General features: G+C 38.9%; 2 protein-coding genes across 2 annotated transcripts; both read right to left on the bottom strand.

Moving 5' to 3' along the window:
- Positions 1-9005: 9005 nt before the first annotated feature.
- LOC116865359 (olfactory receptor 52Z1-like) lies at positions 9006-9946 on the bottom strand. Its single transcript, XM_032853629.1, is given in 2 exon segments — positions 9006-9179; positions 9182-9946. Coding segments are annotated over 2 exon segments (849 nt in total). The 5' UTR covers positions 9857-9946.
- Positions 9947-22778: 12832 nt separating this feature from the next.
- Positions 22779-24345, bottom strand: LOC116864888 (olfactory receptor 51V1). The gene is made up of 2 exons (XM_032852700.1): positions 24338-24345; positions 22779-23700 (listed from the first exon to the last, which is right to left on the bottom strand). Exons 1-2 carry the CDS (start codon positions 24343-24345, stop codon positions 22779-22781), a joined length of 930 nt encoding a protein of 309 aa, XP_032708591.1.
- Positions 24346-27187: the final 2842 nt, after the last annotated feature.

The following is a 27187-nucleotide window of genomic DNA, read 5'->3' on the forward strand; positions in this document are numbered from 1 at the left end:
TTCCATGCTCCTGGATTGGAAGAATAAATATTGTGAAAATGTCTATGCTACCTAAAGCAATCTACACATTTAATGCAATTCCTATCAAAGTCCCATCCATTTTTTTCAAAGAAATGGAACAAATAATCCTAAAATTTATATGGAACCAGAAAAGACCGCGAATAGCCAAAGGAATATTGAAAAAGAAAGCCAAAGTTGTTGGCATCACAATTCCGGACTTTAAGCTCTATTACAAAGCTGTCATCATCAAGACAGCATGGTACTGGCACAAAAACAGACACATAGATCAATGCAACAGAATAGAGAGCCCAGAAATAGACCCTCAACTCTATGGTCAACTCATCTTCGACAAAGCAGGAAAGAATGTCCAATGGAAAAAAGACAGCCTCTTCAATAAATGGTGTTGGGAAAATTGGATAGTCACATTCAGAAAAATGAAATTGGACCATTTCCTTACACCACACACGAAAATAGACTCAAAATGGATGACGGACCTCAATGTGAGAAAGGAATCCATCAAAATCCTTGAGGAGAACACAGGCAGCAACCTCTTCGACCTCAGCCGCAGCAACATCTTCCTAGGAACATTGCCAAAGGAAAGGGAAGCAAGGGCAAAAATGAACTATTGGGACTTCATCAAGATCAAAAGCTTTTGCACAGCAAAGGAAACAGTTCACAAAACCAAAAGACAACTGACAGAATGGGAGAAGATATTTGCAAACGACATATCAGATAAAGGGCTAGTGTCCAGAATCTATAAAGAACTTAGCAAACTCAACACCCAAAGAACAAATAATCCAATCAAGAAATGAGCAGAGGACATAAACAGACATTTCTGCAAAGAAGACATCCAGATGGCCAACAGACACATGAAAAAATGCTCCATATCACTTGGCATCAGGGAAATACAAATCAAAACCACAATGAGATACCACCTCACACCAGTCAGAATGGCTAAAATTAACAAGTCTGGAAATGACAGATGCTGGCAAGGATGCGGAGAAAGGGGAACCCTCCTACACTGTTGGTAGGAATGCTAGCTGGTGCAACCACTCTGGAAAACAGCATGGAGGTTCCTCAAAATGTTGAAAATAGAACTACCCTATGACCCAGCAATTGCACTGCTGGGTATTTACCCTAAAGATACAATCGTAGTGATCCTAAGGGGCACGTGCACCCGAATGTTTATAGCAGCAATGTCTACAATAGCCAAACTATGGAAAGAACCTAGATGTCCATCAACAGATGAATGTATAAAGAAGATGTGGTATATATATACAATGGAATACTATGCAGCCATCAAAAGTAATGAAATCTTGCCATTTGCGACGACGTGGATGGAACTAGAGGGTATCATGCTTAGCGAATTAAGTCAATCAGAGAAAGACAACTATCATATGATCTCCCTGATATGAGGGAGAGGAGATGCAACATGGGGGGGTTAATGGGTTAGGAGAAGAGTAAATGAAACAAGTTGGGATTGGGAGGAAGACAAACCATAAGTGACTCTTAATCTCACAAAACAAACTGAGGGTTGCTGGGGGGAGGGGGCTTGGGAGGGGGTCGGGTTATGGACATTGGGTAGGGTATGTGCTATGGTGAGTGCTGTGAAGTGTGTAAACCTGGAGATTCACAGACCTGTACCCCTGGGGAAAAAAAATATATGTTTATAAAAAAAAAAAGTATTATTTAGCCTACAATTGAAATCTGACTCTTCCCATGGAAGAATTAAAATATATCTTGAAAAAAATAGTTAGCATTTGCTACGTGCTTACTATGTCTAATGGTACTTTCCAAATATGGCTTATTAAATCTTAACAATAGACTGTTGAGAAGACCTTTATTATAATCCTTGACAAAGATATTTCTATTATTCCTATAGATGAAAAAAGTCCCACAGACTTTCAGTTTCTTGACATTGGTCCCACTGGATTCAGAGTTAGAGAGCACAAATTTGAAAGCTCTGATCTCAGCCACCATCCAATACTGCCTATAGAAATTACACTAGATATAAAAACATGTCATCAAAATTTTCACTGATGATATCCCTGAGTAAAATAGACACATGTGAAGTTGATCTCATTCCTTAAGAGAGGAGGGAATGAGGTTTTACCCAAACAGATTCCAGGCAGTATATACACATAGGTCCTCTCCTTCATTGATTGACCACTAAAGTGATGGTAGGTCCTATGCTGGGGATTGAGGATCTACAGGTGAATTCACTGATTCTGGTCTGCAAATCAACATGTTTCTTAAAATTATACAATGGACATTGAAAACCTAAACTATATGCAGTGTCAAATTCAGTTAGATTCTTAAATGGATATGGCCTGCATGTGGTGAGGAAAAATATTCTCACCCTTTCAGGTCACTAATTTAAAATTAAACACCATATTTATTATTTCAAAATACCTCCATAGCAGCAAATATTAATGTTTCACATTATGAGATAGAGGTCCATCGTCTTTCAATGAATGGGAGGGAGGTTCATTTAATGGTTATTCTTTTCCTGTTGTTCCAAAGGAATGTAGATAAATGCAGGAGAGAAGTTGAGTGAAAAGCAGGCGAGGACATGTAACATTGGAGTGGGATGTGTGTATGAGGACAGTATACATATAAGTAGGCACATGTAAACAGGGATAGAGGCATGGATGCAAACAAATGGACAAGTGGCTTCCGTCCTCTCCTAATCCCTATTCTCAAATGAAAGCAAGTTGACTGCATTTGCTGAAGAGGAACATAGATTTAAGGGATGTTTGCCTTTTCATACCTTGTTTCCACTGGAGTCAGATCATTGTACACTATCATTTTACCATGTATACTTTTATTTTTCATTAAGTGGTCAATATTCTGGCGTATTCTGGCGTCAAACTTCATGTCGTAGAATTGAAATGTGTGGCCGCCATTTATTTCTTTTCTTTTTTTTTTAATTGAAGCATAATTTATATACAATGTTCCATTTAGTTTCACACATAACACACACCATGATTGGACAAGTCTGTATGTTCTATTACACTGGCTATAGGATACTTCTCACAGGTCACCATGCAATGCCATTACAATACCACTGACTATATTCCCTATGCTTGCCTTTTATTCCTGTGATTTACTAATTCCACATTGCGAGCTTCTATCTCCCACTACCCTTCATCCATTATACCCATCTCTGTCCCCCTGCCCCTCTGGCAGCCATTAGTTTGTTCTCAATAGTCAATTGAACCTTGTGTTTTGATAGAGGTTAGAATGTATAATACGTAAATCGTCACCTCATCAGGCCTTTCCTTAAGTTGATATGTGATTCTTTGAAAATACTGTAAGAAAATGTTGAGATGCTCAAGTGTCTCTATCTCCTTTGATTACATATATCAATAGTATAATCATTTCATGTGGAGCTAAAATTAATCCTTGAAAATTTCTTTTAAATGGGATACCGGGGTTTGTAGCAGGAAAGAAAAGATTAATGTAGAACTGTGCCTAGCCCAGACCTATGCTAGAGCCATGTATGTGAGTCAAGTGAAGCTATGGGGAGGGGATGTGTAGTTTGTGGGGTTCATAAGGACATCAGAGATGGGGGAGAGGAGAGTCTAAGTGTTGAAAGAAACAGAAAAATATTGGTTGAAGGGAAACAAAACAAATTTTGCAAATGTTCTTCTGATCTTTTGGGACACAGTGATCTGGTTTATCTTATTTGGCTTCATTTGGGCAAAGTATTATTGCCTGCAGCTACCTAACTTATAGCTCTGGGGCTCCCTGAATCATTTCTTCACAATATTCCTACTGGCCTATTCTGACTGAATCATGAATGCATGCATGGAGGCAGTGTGTGGCAAGTAGGGACAGTATAACTCTGGGCCCATAGATTGGATTTAAATACTGGTTGAGTCAAATTCTGACTGCATTACCATTAAAAATATCTTAATTTGAAGATTAGTTTTCCAATATAAAATACTTAAAATAAATATAAATTTAAAAAGTGAGTAAATTCTGAAGTCAGTATTTAACGATGGTTGTCATACAAATCAGATACATTTTTATCCCAGCCACAAATGAAATTAGGGACTTCCAAAATTGCCATCATTAAGATCAAAATCATTGTTACTGTGAACTAAGTTCAGGTTTTTGGACAACAGGCTTATGGCCCACTGGACAAGGATAAGACTGCTTTAGAATAACCACATAGGCCAAGAATAACTGTCTCACACTAGACACACAACACCCACTGTAATTTTCACCTCTAATCTGTTATGTTAGTTTTATAAGGTGTAGGCAGTTCAGCATGGGGAACGTAATGGGCTTAGAAAGGGAGTTTTATTCTTGCCTGAACACTAGTGTAGCATCATTGTTTTATAGGGAGCCTCAGCTCCTTACTCTGTGCTAAGCTCAACGCCTGCTATATGGTGAATATCCAGTGAACTCTTTGGAATAAAGGCATGCATGGGTTTGTGTATAGACACATATACAAGGTCTTTAACTATTAGGCTTGTTTATCTCCTGAGCCCTATCCTATTACTGGGCCTTACTACAAATCCATTGCACGTATGCCCAGCATTCAGAGCCACATATCAAAGATAGACAACCAGTGCATAAATATATTCAGAAAGAAAAATATATACTTGTGCTTTTTGCAGAAAATCTATTTAGGAAGAGAGCCCAAAGAGTCACTACAATTGACCAGGCAGTCCAGTCACAGCCACACACAGTACCTCCGAAGTCAGGCTTAAGTTCTAGGAATACTGAGCAGCTTCTGTGGTTTCCTAAGAATTTCTCCTTTCCTTTCCTTTCTTTTTTTTTTTTTTAATTTCTGATGTCTTTTTCTACATGTCCTTGCTGAGCAAAAATCAGCTTCTCACCTGTAATTTTTAGGATCCTGAAGATATTTAACTAGTAGAGAGGAAAAAAAGAAAAGCCATATGATGTTCACAACATGGTGAGGAAATGGGGAGCTGGGTATTTATATCTCCTCTGGGCATCTCTTGGGCTCAAGAGTGTCAGCCCCCAGAAGACTGAACTCTACTCACTCCTGGAAGGAGTGGGCCCAAATATAATTTCCAGTTCTGTCCTCCTCTATAAGAAGAAGCTATAAAAAGAAGTCTGTTAGTTCTTCCAATTGTTTCTGCTTCATCCTCAAGAGAGAAAACACTACTGTACAGTTTTTTGATTCTATACTTAATCTCTAACATCATCTACCCAGTTAGTTGCTAGCCATTCATTTGTCCTTCATTAAGAGTCAGACTCCCTACACAGAAAGACAAATGCCATATGATTTTACTCATTAAGAAACAAAACAAAAGAACAAAGGGGGAGGGCACCCTGGTGACTCAGTTGGTTAAGTCTTAGGCTCTTGGTTTCCACTCAAGTCATGATCTCAAAATCCTGAGATGGAGAACCACATTGGGCTCTGTGCTCAGTGTAATCTGCTTGAGATTCTCTCCCTATCCCTCCCCTGCCCCTCTGCCTGTCACCCTGCTCCTGTGCTCTCTCTCTCTTCCTTCTCAAATAAATAAATAAATAAATAAATAAATAATATCTTTATTAAAAAGAAGAAGAAGAAGAAGAAGAAACTGGTGATGGGGAGTAAGGAGTGCAGGTCTCCTGATGAGTACAGGGTGATGTATGGAAGTGTTGAATCACTACATTGCACACCTGAAACTAACATACATATAACTGAAATTAAAATAAAAAATTAAAAAGTAATAAGAATCCCTAAATAAAAAAACAAAGATAATAAAAATGACTCTACAGACTGCTGCTTTCAGTTGAATTTCAGTGCTTTACTCCCTTTGCTAAACCACAATCCATTGGTACCTCTACTGCTTCTCTGTCCTTCCCTCTCTCTCTTTCTTTCTCCTCAAAATATAAAACCATATGTCTATAAGCTCAAAAAATGTAAACACTGTCTCAAATTTCCCATTATGTCTCTGTCCTTTACTATAGCATTTATAATATTGTAGGGTTTTTTTTTAATAATACTTGAAGAATGAATAAGGAAGTAAGTGGTGAGGGTGCAGAAAAAGTGGTGATGGGTAACATGGAACACTGGATTTCTCGTGATTTTTTATGTCTTAATGCCCTAAAGTCACCAGAATTGTTGAAAATTGAAGACGATGTCTCATCATATATATATTCATGGGTTTTTGTTTGTTTGCTTGTTTTCATTTGTTTGCATAAAAATTAAAAAAAAAACTTCCTCTCATTTTTTAAAGATAATTCGGATGATCCAGAAACAACAGAATTGACAACTTATTATCAGTGAGTACCTGGACAATCTAACCAATGAGTCTTGGGTGCATTTAAATTCATTGAGAGACACATATTTGTTAACCCTTCTGGAGAAGGATACTTAAAGGAGAAAGTTTAATCAGGAACTAAAATTGAAGAAAAAAGAAAATAATATATGTTCACTATTTGGCTCTTTCTACATTTCTCATTCTCATTACACAGTACTATCTAAATCCCATGACTGATTGGTCATGGGCTATGATGGGGCAACCATTTAAAATGAAGGAAAATTTCACAAGAGAATTAAATAGAAAATGCAAGCATCACAATTAGCATCTATTTTTGTTGTTTTATTTAGTTTTGAGAGATTGTTACTATTACATAAAAGAGAAGGCTGTAGGTGATAATCACAGTGGATTTTATGAACACAACACCTTTACTACATGAATGCAGATCTGCTTGGTCTTGGCACCATAGACAAGTGGATTGAGAAAAGGGGGGACCAACAGGTAGAGGCTAGAAAAGAGGATATTGATATAAGGGGGAACGTGAGCACCAAACCTATGTGTGAAGAAGGAGAAGAAGGCAAGGAAGTAGAGTTGGAGAAAGACACAGATGTGGGTGATGCAGGTATTGAATGCTTTCCACTGAGCCTCCTTCTGGGGCAAATGAAAAACTGTGAAAAAGATCTGTATGTAGGACAAAATGATGAATATCATGTCAAATCCTGCAACAGCAAATGCCACAAACAAGCCATAGATTTTGTTGACCCACACATTTTCTGCAGCCAGCTTCACAATGGCCATATGCTCACGGTAGAAATGGGAGATGATGGTTGTATGGTAAAACTGAAGACGACATTTTATCAGTACTAAAGATGGGGCTACCAGAATGGCAAAACCAGGTGGTGGGTATTAGGGAGGGCACGGATTGCATGGAGTACTGGGTGAGGTGCAAAAACAATGAATACTATTATGCTGAAAAGAAATAAAAAAATAAAAAAAAAAAGATATGCCTCCAAAGGCAAGGGAAACAAAACTGAAAATGAACTTTTGGGACTTAATCAAGATCAAAAGCTATATCATATATTTTAAGCCAAGATACTTATTCAGGATTCCAGGGATCTAGGAAACAGCCTTTCATTTCAATTTCACCATACACACACACACACACACACACACACACACACACACACATATTACCTTATATGTACATTAATGTGTATATACACACATGCATGATATGTACATAATAGAAAACAAGGAAAAAAGACTAATCCTGGAAAGTTTGCAAATTTCAAAGTATAGCTTCCAAGTTCATTTTTTGCTTTCTTCGAATATAAATACGATCAGATTTCACATTCTCATAGCATGTGCTAGGCTTTGAGGAAAGAGAGATTGTAAATGTAAAAGTATTTTCTTGAAATGAAGAAATTAATCTGAAGATAAACTTCTAAAAATTACATTTGGTGTGACTACAGACTTTTTTTTTTTAAATTTTATTTTTTATAAACATATATTTTTTTTTCCCCAGGGGTACAGGTCTGTGAATCGCCAGGTTTACACACTTCACAGCACTCACCATAGCACATACCCTACCCAATGTCCATAACCCCACCCCCCCTCTCCCAACCCCCCTCCCCCCAGCAACCCTCAGTTTGTTTTGTGAGATTAAGAGTCACTTATGGTTTGTCTCCCTCCCAATCCCAACTTGTTTCATTTACTCTTCTCCTACCCCATTAACCCCCCATGTTGCGTCTCTTCTACCTCATATCAGGGAGATCATATGATAGTTGTCTTTCTCTGATTGACTTATTTCGCTAAGCATGATACCCTCTAGTTCCAGCCACGTCGTCGCAAATGGCAAGATTTCATTTCTTTTGATGGCTGCATAGTATTCCATTGTATATATATACCACATCTTCTTTATCCATTCGTCTGTTGATGGACATCTAGGTTCTTTCCAACTATAGACTTTTTATGTAAGACTATGGGTCAGCATCCTATGTAATTTTTCCTGTCTCTACCTATGGCCTGGGTATGGCATTTTTAATCTTTTAGTCCTTCCCTCAGTGAAGTCTCTGTTAAAAGGATGCTTCATTGATGATTTGGGCCAGAGGTCACCAGTATGCATGGAAGAAAGGATTAACTTTGAAGGTGTCTGTGTTGGCTCAGATGGATCAATATAGTTTATTATTTGTTTCATTTCAGTATTATCTGTTCATACAATAAACCTATACTCTGTGCCTATTCCATTGAGTAGACTTTATATCAACGAATATGAACATATCTCATCTTAGAACTCACATTTTAATTTAAGAAAAAGGTGAAGATAATTAGAGTTTATTAGCTTCATACTACTGGCACACGTGTTTCCTGGTTGCAGTGGGAGAGTTGTATATTTCAGCAAAATTTCAATGGTCTCTACAAACCTAGGCAACTCGCCATTTTCACTTCCCAGCTCTACCCAAGAAAGTTCCATTTGGGTTGAATCCTAAAATGTATTCCTCTTTACACTGGGTGTTCTTATGATTGCTTAAGAAGAAGCTACAATGCAAGATAATAGCATGTCTAGGAGAATTCAAAATATCATTATTTTTTCAAAGTCTTTAAGTGCTTTAGGGAAATGCATTGGTAACTTTGGCATTTACGGTCCTTTTTTATGTGTGTTGAGGATTATTTATAGATTTCATTTATTCCCATTACCCATTCAAATTGTATGTGTGTATGTGGGTGAGTGTGTGTGTTTTATTCAGAAATATCCAGCATTAGGCATTAATCTTCATTTTAACAACATGTGGTGATGCGGGAGTAAAGGAGAATTACTCGGTCTGGAATCTGTTTGGTGTTGACCCCGTAAATGATGGGGTTTAGCAAAGGGGGCACCACCACATAGAGGTTGGCTACTAGGATGTGGACATGATGAGGGATGGTTTCCCCCCCAAAACGAAGGGCAAAAAACATGAAAAGAATGCTGGGGCATAGAACATAAGGATGACACAGATGTGGGAAGCACATGTGTTGAAGACCTTGAATCTGGCAGCCCAGGAAGGTATCTGAAACACTGTGCAAAGGATCATGGTGTAAGACATAATGATGAACACAATGTCCAGTCCTGTAGACAGCAGGGTCCCAGTCAGCCCATAGATGATGTTGACCCTGATATTGGCACATGCCAATCTGGCAATGCCCATGTGCTCACAGTAGGAATGGGGAATGATGCTTCTCCCACAATACCTAAGTCTGTGTACCAGGAAGGTGAATGGAAGGAAGATCATGAAGCTCCTGACCATAGCTGCTATGCCAATCTTCCCAGTGACTGAAGAGGTTAAGATTGTGGTGTATCTCAGGGGGTGACAGATGGCCACATAGCGGTCAAATGCCATGGCCAGGAGAATAGCAGATTCTGCCACAAAGATGAAATGGGTGAAGAATATCTGGGACACACAGCAACCGAATGATATATCCATGGACTGGAACTAGAAGATGGCCAGCATCTTTGGGGCTGTGGCTGTGGAGAGCAGCACATCTGCCGAGACCAGCATGGAAAGGAAAATATACATGGGCTCATGCAGACTGTGCTCAGTCACAATCATGAACATCGAGAACACATTGCATATGACAGCGAAAACGTACATGGAACAGATGGGGATGGAGATTCAGATGTGAAAATCTTCCAGTCCTGAGATTCCAATCAGGACATACCACATATCCTGGGGACCGCTGTGATTATAAGAGGAGGGAGGCATCTGTGGCAGCATATTCCAGACCTGGTACCTTGATCAAAAACCACAGGGCTGAGTCAAGATTGAGGAACAGCCCATTAGGCTGAATGATGTCTGATTAGACTTTTTTTGCCGAATGTATTCTTCTGGGATACAGTGGAAGGACAGTGAGTTGTATTATCTAGCCTACAAGAGTCAGCAAATCGGACTCTTTTCATGGAAGAATTAAAATATATCTTGAAATAAAATAGTTAGCATTTACTAAGTGCTTACTATGTCTAATGGTACTTTCCAAATACAGCTCATTAAATCTTCACAACAGACTGTTGAAAAGACCTTTACAATGATCCTTGACATGGATACTAATATTATTCCTATAGATAAAAGAAAATCCTACAGACTTTCAGCTTCCTGACGTAGGTCCCACTGGATTTAGAATCAGACAGTATGAATTTGAAAGCTTTGATCTCAGCCACATTCCAAATACTGCCTATAGAAATAACACTAGATAGAAAGACATGTCATCAGAATTTTCACTGATGATATAGCTGCATAAAACAGATACATGTGAAGTTTTCCTCACTCCTTATGAGAGAAGGAGGCAATGAGGTTTTACCAAAATGGGTTCCAGGCAGTATATGCCCATAGATCCTCTTCTGCATTCATTGACCACTGAACTGATGCTAAGGCCTATGCTAGGAATTGAGGATCTGCAGGTGAATTCACTGATTCTGGTATATGAATCAACATGTTTCTTTCTTTTTGTTTTTTAAGATTTTATCCATTTATTTGACAGAGAGAGATCACAAGTAAGCAGAGAGGCAGGCAGAGAGAGAAGGGGAAGCAGGCTCCCCGCTGAGCAGAGAGCTCGATTTAGGGTTTGATTCCAGGACCCTGAGCCATGACCTGAGCTGAAGGCAGAGGCTTAACTCACTGAGCCACTGAGGAGCTCCAAATCAACATGTTTCTTAAAATTATATCATGGACATTAAAAACCTAAACTGCATACAGTGTCAAATTCAGTTAGATTCTTAAATGGATATGCCCTGCATATGCTGTGGTGAGGAAAAATATTCTCTCCCTTTTGGGTCACTGACTAAAAATTAGACAACAAATCTATTATTTCAAAAACCTACATAGCAGCAAATATTAATGCTTCACATTATGAGGTAGAGGTCCACAGTCTTTCAATAAATGGGAGGGAGGTTCATTTACTGGTTATTCTTTTTCTGTCGTTCCAAAGGAATGTAGATAAATGCAGGAGAGAAGTTGGGTGAAAAGAAGGCTAGGAGATGTAACATTGAAGTGGGATGTATGTATGAGGGCTGTTTGCACATAAGCAGGCACATATAACGAGTGTAGAGACATGGATGCAAACAAGTGGACGACAAGTGGCTTCAATCCTCCCCTAATCCCCATTCTCAAGTAAAAACTAGCTGACTGCATTTGCTGAAGAGGAACATAGACTTAAGGGATACTTGCCTTTTATCCCTTGTTTTCACTGGAGTCAGATCATTGTGCAGTATCAATTTACCATGTAAACTTTTATTTTTCATTACGTGGTCAATATTCTGGCACTTCATGTCGTAGAATTGAAATTTGTGGATGTCATTTATTTTCTTTTTTTAATTGAAGTATAATTTATATACAATATGCCATTAGTTTCACATGTACCACACACCACGATTGGACAAGTATATGTTTTGTTCTACTGGCCATGAGGATACTTCTCTCGCAATGCCATTACAATACCACTACTATATTCCCTATGCTTGCCTTTTATTCCTGTGACTTCCACAATGGAAGCTACTATCTCCCACTGCCCTTCACCCATTGTACCCATCTCTGTCCTCCTGCCCCTCTGGCAGCCATTAGTTTGTTCTCAATAGTTAATTGAACCTTGTGTTTTGATAGAGTTTAGAATATATAATACATAAATGGTGACCCCATTAGGCCTTTCCTTAAGGTGATATGTGATTCTTTGAAAATACCGTAAGAAAATGTTGAGAAGCTTATGTGTCTCGATGTCCTTTGATTACATATATCAATAGTATAACCATTTCACATAGAGTTAAAGTTAATCGTTGAAAATTTCTTTTAAATGGGGTTGCAGGGTTGTGAGAGAAAAGATTAATGTGGGAGTGCACCTAGCCCAGACCTATGCCAGAGCCATGTATGTGAGTCAAGTGCAACTATGGGGAGATGTGTAGTGAGTGGGGCTTCATAAGGATATCAGAGATGAGGGAGAGGAGAGTCTAAGTATTGAAGGAAACACAGAAATTTTGCAGGAGAAACAAAACTAATTTTGCAGATGTTCTTCTGATCTTTTGGGACACCAGTGATTTGGTTTATCTTACTTGGTTTTGTTTGGGCAAAGCATTATCACCTGCAGCTACCTAACTTACAGCTCTGGGGCTCCCTGAAGCATTTCTTCACAATATTCCTATTGGCCCATTCTGACTGAATCATGAATGCATGCATGGAGGCAGTGTGTGGTAAGTAGGGACAGTGTAACTCTGGGCCCATAGATTGGATTTAAATACTGGCTGAGTCAAATTCTCACAACATTACTACTAAAATATCTTAATTTGAAGATTAGTCTTCCAATTTAAAATGCATAAAAATATAAATTTAAAAAGTGAATAAAGTCTGAACTTAATATTTAAAGATGGTTGTTAAATCAGACACATTTTTATCCCTGCCATGGATGAATTTAGGGCACTTCCAAAATTGCCATCATTAAGATCAAAATCATTCTTACTGTGGACTAAGTTTAGGTTTTTGGACAACAGACTTATGCTCCACTGGACAAGGATTGGACTGGTTTAGAATAAACACATAGGACAAGATGTGCCATCTCACACTTCACCTCTAATTCGTCATGTTAGTTTTATAAGGTGTAGGCAGTTCAGCACAGGGAATGGAATAGGATTAGCAAAGGAGTTTTATTCTTGCCCAAGCGCTAGTGTAACATCATTGTTCTATAGGGAGCCTCAGCTTCTTACTCTGTGCTAAGCTCAGTGCCTGCTATATGGTGAATATCCAGTGAACTCTTTGGAATAAAGGCATGCATGGGTTTGTGTGTAGACACAAATACATGGTCTTTAACTATTAGGCTTATTTATCTCCTGAGCCCTATCCTATTACTGGGCCTTACTACAGATTTGGTGCATGCATGCCCAACATTCAGAGCCACATATCAAAGATAAACAACCACTGCATAAACATATTCAGAAAGAAAAATATATACTTGTGCACTTTGCAGACAATCCATTTAGGAACGGAGCCCAAAGAGTCACTACAATTGACCAGGCAGTCCAGTCACAGCCACACAGTACCTCAAAGGTGAGGGTTGAGAGAAATGCAAGATGATCAAATTCTTGGAATCCTGAGCAGCTCCTGTGGTTTCCTAAGATTTCCTGCCTTGCCTTGCCTTGCCTTTTTTCCTTTTCTTTTTCCTGATGTCTTTTTCTACATGTCCTTGCTGAGCAAAAATCAGCTTCTTACCTGTATTTTCTAGGATCCTGAGGATATTTAACTAGTTGAGAGGAAAAAAAAAAAAAAAAAGACATATGATGTTCACAACATGGTGAGGAAATGGGGATCTGGGTATTTATACCTCCTCTGGGCATCTCTCGGGCTCAAGAATGTCAGCCCCCAGAGGACTGAACTCCACTCACTCCTGGAAGGAGAGGGCCCAGGCTGGCTTCAGGGAGAAGTGCCCCCACCCCATCCTTCCCATGTACCGCGTGTGCAGGTTGTCATCTGCACAGCACTCTCGCACACCCAGCTTAACACTCACTTGCCATTAAACATGCAGTTCTCCTTTGTGTGGCAGAGACTCCTGCTAGTGCCATCACAGCCTGTTCCCATGGAGCCATCTGCAAATGGAGATGGTCAAGGCCACATGTAGAAGCATTGTATGCTTTTTAGAAGGCTGATAATATTGAATTCTGGCCTCTTATTTACTTGACATTTTAAGGCTCCTTGGCTGTCTCTCTCTTCCATGGGTCACATGGTAGAATTAGCATCAGAAAGGTCAAGAAATTCATTAGCTACTATAGAGATTTTTATTTGGATTTTTTAATTTAAATTCAATTTAGGCAAATATAGTACATCAGTAGTTTCGGAGCTAATGTTCTTTAATGTCCATCACCCAGTTTATTTGGCTTTTTATTTGGATTTTATGTTCTCTGCTTGACCTTTTATTTTTCTATTTCTCTTTCTTTTTAAACTTTCTCAGTCTTTATAACTATTCTCTAAATGCATTGGGATTACCTGGATTTTTGGCAAAGGTTATAATTACAATTTTAGTTTCAGTTTTCTTTTATTGTTGGTTTTGCTTTTTTTACTTTTCTGCATGTTTAAAACATTTTTTTGTCTTTCATCTATCACTGATCCTTATTTTTTTTTATCTCTTGGTTTTCTTTTTCAATTCTTATTACAGTATTTTCATCATTCTCTTTTGGGCACTGTGGAAGGTAATCTGAGAAGCTGACTGTAATCACACCCTTTTCTGTGGGTGGATACCTCTGCTATAATTCAAAGGGGATCCTAGGTCTCCTCCCCTTGAACCTGGGATGATAGTTGTTTTGACCAAATAAAGTGGCTGGAATGATGGTGGTGTTTGCAATTTACTGAGCCAAAAGTAGTAAGTCTAGGAACTTCGACCTTGTTTCTTGTTCAAAGCCTGTCACCTAGGAGTAGGACCACCCTGGGGTTAAACCAATAACATGAAGAAGCTATCCCCATGGGGAGAGTATGACTATGTACATGAGCACAAAGGCACCAGGCATGGGAAAGCAATCTGTGGACCTTGCAACTCAGTGGAGTTCCAAGCCAAATGCTGCCCCCTGAGTGACCACAGCCTTATCCTTGAGGAAACAACCATACAGTCAAACTCAAACTGGATTGTTGACCCACAGAATTGTGAGAAAGGATAAATCATTGTTATTTGAGGCAATGCATTTTGGGGTGATTTGTTACACAGCAGAAAAGAATAAAAATGTAGTAAATATTTCTGAAATGATTTTGTATTTTTCTTCCTAACCTGACTTCAAACAGTTCTTAAATCACAGGATTTATTTCTTGTCTATTTCTTTTCTGTCTTTATTTTCTTATTTTATGCCCATATCTACAAATTATTCCCAAAGATAGATTGGAGAGAGAGAATCTACTTTCTCTGTGACACATGTGTGTGTGATCGTGTATATGTGTTTTCATGTAGGTGAGATGGAAGGCTTATTAGCAGAAACATTTTTATTTTAATTATATATCTTCTATAGAAACTCTTCATTGAAATATCTCATGATTTCCTGGAATGTCAAACACAATTCTTTATAAAAGGGTCAGGGGATTCTAGTAGGGTAAGGTGGTTTACAAGTTTATAGTCTACTTTAGCTGACATCCATTTCTTAAAAAAAAAAAAAATTATTTGTTTGTTTATTTGAGAGAGAAGGAAAATATGAGCAGGAGAGGGGCTAATGGAGAAGGAGGGAGAATCTTCAAACATTCTCCCTGTTGAGTACAGAGCCTAGCTCAGGGCTCCATCTCAACCCTGAGATCAGGACTTCAGCCAAAATCAAGATTCAGTTGCTTAAAGGACCATACCACACAGGCCCTCTGACACCCACTTCTGTCATTGTTTGTCCTGCCACAAAATCAATAATTTCTTAAGACTGTTTTTAAGACTGTTTCCCTGGACTTTCAACCCTTCCTTTAATTTCCCCTCTTGAAGAATATCTGACTCAAAAATGTATGTTCTCACTATTTTACGTGGGGTGGACTCTCTTTTTTGGCATGTGTGTTGGGTGCTGGTGTTTTCAGTGCTTCACTAACCGTAAGCTACTGCTCGCCAACCTTCTTTCCCTAGATAGTCCTTTTCTCGTAGGACTTCTGGAGCTGTTTGACTTTGTTTATTTCCCTACACATGAAAATATGGGTAGTTATGTTTGCTCTTCTTGTTGCTCCTTATATGTTGAAGGAAGGAAAGAATTCCGTGGCCATATTTACAAGGAAGTGACTACCATTAGCATCAGGAGGTCATAACTTCCCTCAACATTCTGGATAGATTTTATGCTATCTTCCAGATTCCTGCATTGCTGTGGTAATTAGCAGTGCCTTTCTATTTCCAGGCCTTCAGGTATTGGCAGTTTATCACTGCCTTTTTTTTTTTTTAAGATTATTTATTTATTTATTTATTTATCTGAGACAGAGTGATGGAGAGAGTGCAACCTGAAGGAGAAGGAGAGGGAGAAGCAGACTCCCTGCTGAACAGAGAGCCAGAAGCAGGGCTTGATCCCAGGACCCCCAAGATCACAACCTGAGCCAAAGACCAGCACTTAACTGACTGAGCCACTCAGGTGCCCCTGTTCTTAACTACTTGATCCCAGGACCCCCAAGATCACAACCTGAGCCAAAGACCAGCACTTAACTGAGCCACTCAGGTACCCCTGTTCTTAACTGCATTATTCATTTTCCTTTCAAAGCTACTTGTGTGTTCTCTTCCTCCCATTTTATATTAAATTAAATGAGTTAATTAAAATTAATAAAATTCAATGAGTGAGTGTTGGATTTTGTTAAACAACTGAACCAGTGTTGGTGCGTTATTATTAACCAAAGTCCACAGTTTATATTAGGGATCATTCTATCTTCAGTTCCATGCTTCTGAAAAATACATGTTTTCTCCCTACTATCCAAAAGTAGAGCATTCTTCTAAAACCTTTCCTGAACCATAATCGCACCAAACAAGAAACATTCACCGTGAATTCACATGGAAAATTTGTTGAGCATTCCTAGACCCCAAAATAACTGCTCTTAGAGTTTTCTTTAGGACATATCTTGCTAACAGAGGCTCAAAATCAATCAGGATAAAGCGTAGATGCTCACAGACACTTTTCAAAACTACAGGGTTTTAATACAATGATGTGGAGTGTTCTTCCTGGGAGAGGAGCTTGGTGGAGCTGTTCTCTCTGCCTCTGTAATGGCTCAATGCAAAACACACACTGAAAGCTAGTTTTGATTTTCACCTCTTTTATAAAAGCAGAAATACTCTTCAGATTTCTTCAGGTGCTGAAAACAGGTACTAATGTAGGTCTTTCATAGGAGCTAAATGGAATAACATAAATTTTCAAAAATTGTGGGTTCTCAGTACATAATGTCATGTACCCACCATTACAGTATCACACAAAACACTTTTGTTAGCCTACAAATTCACTGTGCTCCCCCCATTCATGTCTCCCTCCCTCTTTCTGAACTCCTGGTTACTCTGATCTTTATACTATTTCTGTACTTTTGACTTTTCTGGAATGTCATGTCCTTGCAGTCATATAACTATTTAACCTTTTTAGGATGGCTTCTTTCATGTAAAAATATGCATTGAAGTTTCTTTCTTGTCTTTTCATATCTTGAAAGCTCTCTCTTCTTTTTTCAAATCAAGGAATAACATTACATTTTATGGAGATACCAGAGTTTGTTTATCTGTTCATCTCACATGCTTCCTATTCCAGGCAATTAAAAAGAAACCTGATATAAAGATTCATGTTTATGTCTTTGTTTGGGCATATGTCTTCAATTCTTTGGGTCAAATATCTGGGAGTGGTAAGAGTATGTTTAGTCCTCTCCTTTTTTTTTTTTTTTAAAGATTGTATTTTATTATTTGACAGACAGAGATCACAGGTAAGCAGAGAGGCAGGCAGAGAGAGAGGAGGAAGCAGGCTCCCTGCTGAGCAGAGAGCCCGATGCAGGGCTCCATCCCAGGACCCTGAGATCATGACCTGAGCTGAAGGCAGAGGCTTTAACCCACTGAGCCACCCAAGCGCCCCGAGAGTATGTTTAGTCCTATGAGAAACTCCAAGACTCCTCCAGAAAGGCTGTAATTTGTATTTTCACCAGCAATGAATGCGAGTTCCTGTGACTCTTCGACAGCATTTGGTGTTGTCAGTGTTTTTAGGTTTTAGCCAATCTAATAGGTGTTAATGGTATCTCTTTGTTTTATTTAGTAATTTCTTCATGACAAAGGATATTGAGCATTTTTTCATGTGCTTATTTCTATTTGCATGTCTTTTTGGTGGGAAGTATCTTTTCAGATCTTTTGCCCAAGTTTTATCTGACTTCTTTCTTTCCTTTTTGTTGAGTTTTGAAACTTCTTTGTGTATTTGGTCAAATGTTATGTTGCAAATATTTTCTGCCTATCTATGGCTTCCTTTTATTTTTCTTAACTTACTAGGAAATTATATATATTTTTTCTCTTTTAGGTATTCTGTTGTTACTTTCAGTTTGGACTTCTGTCCTTCTGTTCTGGGAATATCCTGTAAAATTTTCTAATAAATTCCTAATCTTAATACATCCCACTATATCTTTTTAAATATTTTATTTTATTTTTATTTGAAAGAGAAAGAGAGCTCAAGGAGGGCAAGAGCCATGCAGAGTGAGAGGGAGCCCAATGCAGGGTTTGATCCCAGGACCTAGGGATCATGACCCAAGCTGAAGGCAGATGCTTAACCAACTGAGCCATCCAGGTGCCTCCTACCTATATTTGTATCTTCATCTTCTGAAAGTCCTGTTGGTTTTTTTTTTAATCTCTCATATTGTTGTTTACTTACATCTAATCTTTTGTGTGTCTGTATATTTCTTAATAATAGTATTCTGTTCTTCTCTCAAAGATCTAGTATGATGGAGTATTTCATTAGAAGTATTAATTAGGGGATTGTTTTCTTTTTAACTTTTATTCACTACACTGAATAAGCTCTACTCCACCCCACTGATTTTCTTTTTAAAAATTAATTTTGGATGTGTAATTTTTGCATCAGTGGATTTAATCTCACCCCTGGTATATATTTGGTTATCCATTCTAATGTCATGGTGAGGGACCACGTATCTAGGAGGGATTTCCATGCACATAGTGAGATGTGTAACCTGGTCAATGACATTGTGCGTTCCTGAGGAAAGAGGTTACCCATGTCAGTGAGCAAATACTCAAATGTCAGTACCTTTTAGTTCTCTCTTTGGAGACAGATTTATGAAGATTCATCCTAAAATCGCCTGACAATGGAATATCAGTCTGGCTGGTGTTTTAGAAGATGAGCATCGACAATTTTTCTATGGGCTTCAATATTCAATAGGTATTATTCTACCAATCCCTCTCCATTATATGACCCCTCATTCCTAGCATCCTTTGTACCCAGTGCTGCTATCTCTGGACCATTGTTGACTCTGTCACCACAGAGACCAATCATTTTGCTGGAACTCAAATGGGTATTGTCTGGATACTCCAGTTCACAAACCTTACACACACCTTCACCTTTTCCACCATTTTCAGTGCTACCCTGTCTATAATACCTGATACAAAATTCCTGTGTTTGTCTGGGATTGTCATGAACAAACCATTTTCTCCTCATGCGTAGCATCTGTTGTGGGCACCTAGGTCTCAGAGTTATCTATCCCAGTTGCCTTTAGGTATATCTTAATGATCCATATTTATACAATTTGTTTATACATACACTGCCATTATTTCACAATATCTCTGTGTTGCACCATGATTTTAGTGAACTTTAGAAAGTTACAGAAATGAAAATATACATTCAATCTGCTGGGCTTGCTTGTAAATTGACACTTTCATATTCCTTAACTATATTCCTTAAATTTGTATTTTATTTTTAAATGAAACACAGAAAGGTACATATGTAGATACAGCTTGGCTACTTACCACAAACTTGACAAAAGTCTATAACCATCATTCTGACCAGAAAAGAGAGCACACCAGCATCCCCAAAGCCAATATAGATTCTGATTCTATAGGGCTGGACTAGAGCCCTAGAATATGTGTTGTCTACAAGCTCCCAGATGGTGCTGAGGCTACAGAACCAGAGTCTACACTTTCAGTAGAAAAGCTTTAGGACATCAATTTCCACTGCAAAGGGATTCTCAGCTGGGTTGGTATTATATTTAAATTTCTAAGAGAGTATTCTTAGAACATGGGACAATTTCCATTACTCATCAGGAGGTCTCTATTCATTCCTCTAGCAGATTCCCCCTTTTTGAAGTCACGACTGCAAATATCCTAGGAAAAGGAGACATAGAATCAAGTAGAAAATTGTCTAAGTCTATTCAACCGTAAAGTTCTGAGAGACCTATGAAAGTTAGCAGGTACAGTATATAGTAAACATCAGCCTGTGGATTTATTACCAGGAGATTATTTTCACTAAAAACATGTTTCCTCACTTCTAAGAATCACTAATCTCCCCCTTTCTGGACCTTAGCTTTTTGATGTGAGAACAAAATGAATACCAACGGAGTCTCGACTTTCTTATTTCCCACATCTTGCTTTGGTCACCTCACCCGACCTTTAGCTCTAAATATCCCTTTAGTTAAAGGAGCAGTGGACCATGACATGACAGACTTCCTATAAGAAAATCAACACGCATCCCTAAACTCACTGTGGCTGTTTCAATCGTGTTTCCCATCCACGCTGGGTGGTTTAGCATGACATCTGGTCAACTCTACGAGATTGCTATTTCTCACTGACGCTTTAGGCCACCACATTGACAAAGACCTCCAGAGACTGCCTAATTCTTGGATAACAAGTTTCTTACTCCTTACAGGTTGGCTTTCTGGAAGCTATGGGAGAACCTCTCTCTTGTTTCTAAAAAGGCTACAAAGTGCCAGATGGTGCTTTTAACATCTGTGGTAGGTCCATCAATTCTCAATGCCAGAACCTGGGCTGATGACTCTAAAATTGCCTTTCCTCCTAAGAAGGGCTTTACTTGACTTTGTGTTACTGCTCCAAGATAGAGTCCTATGTAAATCAAATGTTCCTAACCTGTTCCTTTCTGTATAAGAGCCAGTAATCAGCAGATGTATTTTCTTCAGCTTCCTTCACTCATTTTCCTTCCTTTTTCCCTCTTCCACTGGGTCGTGGATTTTAAACACTTTGAAGGTTTTCACATGTCTCATCCTTACTGTACAAAGAGTTCTAAAGCTAGCGGTGATTTCTGAGTGTGTACCAGATATTTTCACAACCACTGTTCACAGCTGTTCTTTCCCAATATTTTGGCCCATGTTCTACAAGTTGCCATAATCTGAGGTACAGATATTCAGAACATCTGTATGAGTACTAAATCTTAAAGTGAACCTTCCCATTCACCAAAGGAAACATGATTCTTCAGCCAGTGACTCAATGTGTTACATATGTCACTATTCCCTTAACTCAATGTTAGTTCATGTCGGTACTCCCAGCATGCCTGGCTGGCGCAGGACAGGTCTCACTGCCACCGAGGCTCCATTGCTTCCCCAAGATTGAGTTAGTGCTGAGGAGAGGTGATGATGCACATTCAAGACCTTGAGGGGAAACTTGTCTAACCACTGAGAGACAGACATGTGCCTTGACATGGTCTGTGAGGCACAACATGACCTCCAAAATTTCAGCAGCTAGCTACTGTTTTCCTGCTATAATTGGACCATATGACTCTTGTCAAACTGGCATGTTCCTAGATGCTTTGTTTTCTGCAGGAACAATCTGCCCACTTTTAAGCTGTTGGAAACTAAAGCCTAGTCTTTTGCTTTCTATACTGACAGCTTAATTGAGTGGAGCACTAAAAAGGAGGGAAAGAGAGAAACACAGGTTTTTAATGCAAATCTAAAATACATAAATTGAGGTCTGTATTGAAAGAATATTAAGCAATACTTACTTCTTTGATGGAAAATTGCTCTGATGCATTCATTTGTTGAATGCTATTTAGCATTTCCTCCTTTAGTACATAAGAGATTATAGGAATATTAAACCAACATTCCCCTGTATCTCTGCGCAGATAACTGATTTCTTTCTTGCTTTCCTTCTTTTGAAAATTGAACTAAATTTTCTAAATTACTAAGAAGGAAAACTATTTTTTTAACTTAGAATCAATCATAAGAATAAAGTTTTATCACTCAGAATATTCCACTCTTTAGATTTAAAAGCAAAGAGTTTGGAACAAATTCTTCTTCCAGCTCAATGGCAATGGAGTCTACATATAAAACATAACAAGGGAGGATTCTGATTTTAAGGAAACAGGGTGAAAATTGAATTCAAAGTCAAATTCCATTATATGTCCTCTTTATACTCTATACCTGCACTGTTCAATATAGTAGCAACTGCTTTGTCCAAGACAATGTCCTTTTAACATTTAAATATAAATTAACTGTAGTTAACAGGAATTGAAAATGTACTTCCCCAGTTATATTATCTACATTTCATGTGCTCAATAGCCATATGTAGCTATTCTTATATGTTGGTCTTTATTATTCTGTATTAGAGAACATCCTCATCATGTTAGAAAAATTCAGCTGGGCAATTCTGGTCCATATAGTTATCACAACATGTCTGCGAGGTGGGTACTTTCCCCATTTTGAAGATTAATTAACTGAATCTCAGAATTAAAGAAGTTCCAAGTTATCCACCTTTGTAACTGAAACCTAGGATTTGAATCCAACTTTCAGTGCAAAGAAAGTGCCTGATTTCCACATTGGGCACATTGTCTGTTTTATCCTTTCTTGAATATACTTATAGCAGGAACATATTATGTCTTGTTTGGCACAAATCCACAGTTGGTGGAAAATTTATGAAATGTTTCAGATGAAGTCTCTCACCTCCAGCCCTGTGAATAGTTCACTTGCCAAACACAAGTTAAAATGGAACTTGTTTGTAGGTGATTCTCTGGAATTATGTTTAAATGTTTTTCAAAATCAAGAATTATAGACTCTGAGCTAGAGCTCTAATCCCAATAAAATTCATTTTTTGGTATTATATAGTGCATGTTAATTGTTGTTGCTGTTTTGTTCTTTAAAAGACCTGAGCATCTCAACATATTTTCAGAGAAAAGAGTCTGAGCATTCTGTTTCGAATCTGCTGGGTCTTGACACTGTAGATGATGGGGTTCATTAAAGGTAGGAAAAGGATGTACATGTTGCCCATAAGGACATGGATCACAGGGGATAGATGCTTGCCAAAATGGTGCACCATTGTTAGGCTAATGATAGGGATGTAGAACACCAGAACAGCACAAATGTGGGAGATGGAGGTCTGCAATGATTTATGCCGCTCCTCCTGAGAGGCAATTGCCAGGACTGCCCTAAGAATCAGCACATAGGAGTAGAGGATCAGAGCAGCATCCAACAACAGTGTGAAAATGACCAGCATCAGGGCGTAGTAGCTATTAAATCTGATGTCTGAGCAACCTAGGCGGAGAAGGTCCTGGTGCAGGCAGAATGAGTGAGACAAGTTGTGGGAATGGCAGTAATGGAAAAACTTCAGATTGATGATGGGGGGTATAATAAAGAAGAAACCCCTAGCTACTGTGGTGAGCCCAATTTTGAAAATCCTGGAATTAGTCAGAATGGAGGAATAATTCAGTGGATGGCAAATAGCGATATACCTATCAAAGGCCATAGTAAGGAGGACAGAGGACTCCATGAAGGATAGACCATGGATGAAATAGGACTGGGCAATGCAGGAATCCAGGCTGATTTCTTGAGTGAACCCCCACAGGATGCCCAGTACCGTGTGCACTGTGGACAGCCCTATGGATAGGTCAGTGAGGGCCAGCATGGCCAGAAAGTAGAACATGGGCTGGTGCAGGCTGGGTTCAGTCCGAATCACATGCAACACCATGCAATTGCCCCAAAACACCAAGGTGTAGGTGGTGAAGAAGGGAATGGAGATCCAGGGATATTGTTGCTCCAGGCCCGAAAATGCAGTGAGAACGAAGGTGGAAGAATTCATGCTAGGGTTTCTCAAAGTGATCATTCTGGCACTGGGACACTTCTTCCAGGCAGCAAGGAAGTGTTGTGGTGGTGGGTATTAAGGAGGGCACATATTGCATGGAGCACTGGGTGTGGTGCATAAACAATGAATCTTGGAACACTGAAAAAATTTAAAAAAAGCAAAAAAAAAATTTCAGATGAGCTAGGTCAAGTTTCTAAGCAGATAAAATTATGCTTAAAGTTAACTAAGTGTAGGAAATATTAGCCAAGTAACTCTGTTCTTTAGAGATATATTATCTGCTGCCTAGAAGAGAATAGTGTCCTCCCGATATCATTTCAGAGCTGTTATTCATCCTCTGGCAGGTGCATGGATGTCCTTAGAAGCCACAAGTGAAAATGAATAGATTAAAAGAGGAAGCTCTTTTCTAGAGAGGATATGTTGCCTCGGATACTTTCTTGGAGATTCTGGTCAAAAGCACAGCTGTAAAATTGAGAGCTGAGGTTCTCAAAGTAATTATGAGTTTCCTCCCCTCTGATTCATTAAATGAAGAGTGAGATTTAGCATTTAAGTATCCAGAATCTATTTAAATAGTCACTGTGTACCCATAATTTTCCATTTTCTGCTGTCTCCAAGTGAATTTTTCCTCCAAACCGTACTTAGACATTCCTGTGTTGTTCCACCCCAGATGACACAGCCAACAAGTGCTTTTTTTCTCTGCAGTGAAAAGCAGAGAGGAATATTTATGCATGAGATCTTTAGTGAGTGATCTCCCATGAGAGCTCTCATGCTGAGATGTTCAGCTTACCTATGCCCTTGTGACAGGGAGACTTGGGCTGAAGACTCTCAGGTTCTGACATCAGCCTAGTGTTCTCCCCCCACTTATTCACTCACTGAATCAGTACATTCAGTATTTATCTAATATACATTTATTGAAGGGGTGAGCGATTTTTTTCTCTTCCTTAGAATGTAGCATAGTAAAGATCAAAAAAGGAAGGCCATGTGGTGCATAAACAATGAATTCTGGAACACTAAAAAGAAATTAAATTAAAAATAATTATAATAATAATTAAAAAAAAAAAAAACGAAGGCCAATGTGGCATAGTCCAGAATTTTAAACAGCCTCCTTTCAATAGCATTAATTGTCTTCTTCCACACATTGTTTTCCTGCTTGGGGTTCTGGCCCTGGGAGTCATCATAAAAGGGTTAAAGGCTCTTAGAGTGTAGGCAGGTGTTTTAAAGTCTACACTGGCTTTTATGTTTCATTTCATCTTTCCAACATGTTCAATTAGCTTCAGATTCTGGCTTCCTGTTGTGACCCATTCCTCATCTTTGTTATCTTAGCACACCAGGCAGCCCTCAGGCTACCCTTCTTCTGAATGCACCCTCTATCAGACACTGTCAAACCCCTTCTAGAATCCTCTCCTCTGTTGTTTCTTGCCCTGAGCCCCAATCCGTGTGAAATAATTTCCCCACTATTTTTATTTGCCTCCTTCCTTGAATGATTGGAGTCTTTACCTTTTGAAGAAAAGTACGTATGCCTTGATCACTTCTTTTCTATCTCATTTGAGTTTTCCTCAGAGTCTTTGTTCTTGGTCTTCTCTCTGCCTAGAATTATCTACTCCAAGTACTTTGCACAAAACCTCCTTTCATCATTCAGGGTTTTACCACTTAGAATTCCTTTTTCTTCCTTGGTGAAGAAGTTCAAGGTAGCTTCCTCAGAGGAACCCTTATAACCCCACCATGAGTGCCCCCATCCTCTCCAATAAATTACTCTCCTAAAAATACCCTGCTTTGTGTTTATACCACTTCTTGTATGCTGGTTTCCCATGAGATCTACTGGGAGCTCTAGAAAATCAGGTGCCATGTCTGGTTTTTGCTCACGGAAATGCAAAGTGAGGTTTAGCATGGAGTGGGCATTTATCAGATAATTATTGAATTACTGGAATACTCTATGAATTCAAGCTGCACATAAAACAAGTTAAAGCAAATGCATTGTAGGAAAAAAAAAAAAAAACCATGAAGGGGCACCTGGGTGATGCAGTGGGTTAAGCCTCTGCCTTCTGCTCAGGTCATGATCTCAGGGTCCTGGAATCAAGCCCCACATTGGGCTCTCTGCTCAGTGGGGAGTCTGCTTCCCCTCTCTCTCTCTGCCTGCCTCTCTGCCTACTTGTGATCTCTTTCTCTGTCGAATAAATAAATAAAATCCTAAAAAAAAAAATACCATGAAATCTCAGCACTCGTATCTTAAAGTAACACATCTGATCTTTGTTGGCCACATGATACCAAACATTGTCTGCCTATAAAAAGTTTACATAATACATAGAACAGATGCTGCCTTAGGCATTCCTGTTGACCTTGGACAAAACACTCGGACTCCAGATATGATTCCTATCATCACAGTCTGACCCAGACATGGAGTTTTGGCCCTGGAATGCTGACAAAAGATTCAAACATTTTGTGAATATAAGCATGCTCTCTTACAAGCTTTTTCTCATACAAGCTTTTTCAGCCTAGCCACAAAGGTTACAGGTGCTGCCTCAGAGAATAACAACCTTTTAGCAATAAACGAGCAACAAATATTGGCGATTGTTTCTAAATTCTGTTTTGAGATAGGATGAGAATCAGGAGAGGATAGTGTTGATGAGAAGAATAAATGACCATTTCAAGAGGGTAGTAGTCACATATGTCAGATGCACAATATGGTTCATTTGTATTGAAAAGGAAAAAACATAAAACGTCATTTTCCAAAACATCATGCTGTGATGCCCCCTCCCTGTCAGTGTGCATAGTATTTCTTTCTGAATTTCTAGCAACCAGAGGAATGCCTAGCATGACATAGATAAGTAGTGAGGACACACAGCAGTCAGTTGGAGTCTAGGCCATGATGGGATTCCGGCAATTGCTCTCTGCGCTTTGTCTGGAATGTGGATTTGGAAAGCATATCTGTGATCAGATTAAACAGATCATTCTTTCAGAGGAATCTTTCCTTACATCCTCCAGTTCAAACTGGCCTCCATGTTCAGGCATCTCTGTCTTTTTTTTCTATTCTTTGGACATTATCCTCTGATTACTTCCTGCCTTTTTCAGATTAAGTAGGGTAATGACCAAGAGTCCTTATTTACTCTAAAGGCCTAGAGGAGGAGTGTTGGATGCAAAAGTTAGATTTTTTATCATTATATTGAATAAAAAATATTTCTGTTGGCCAGAATAGTCCAGGTTTTTGCTTGTCTACTGGTATCATTGTTTAATGACACCTACACGCAACATGCTTTGGACAATAAATTGGAGGATCTCACTCTTGACCAGGTAGTTCTGCTAATGGTCTCATCTGGACACCAGCAGGAGGCAGAAGAAGCCCATTGAATTTTCACCTCCTTAAGGCTGCATAAGCTGCTTTGCTTTACAGCTGGTAAGCATAGGTGAGGCCAAGCAGTTCAGAGTCTTGGTACAGCTAAAGAGATAAGAACCTTCTATAACACTAGTACAAAAATTTGGTGTTCAGGTGT

The sequence above is a fragment of the Lontra canadensis genome, unplaced genomic scaffold (genome assembly GCF_010015895.1).
Source record: "Lontra canadensis isolate GAN:19392208 unplaced genomic scaffold, GSC_riverotter_1.0 scaffold7, whole genome shotgun sequence".
Taxonomy (NCBI): Eukaryota; Metazoa; Chordata; class Mammalia; order Carnivora; family Mustelidae; genus Lontra; species Lontra canadensis.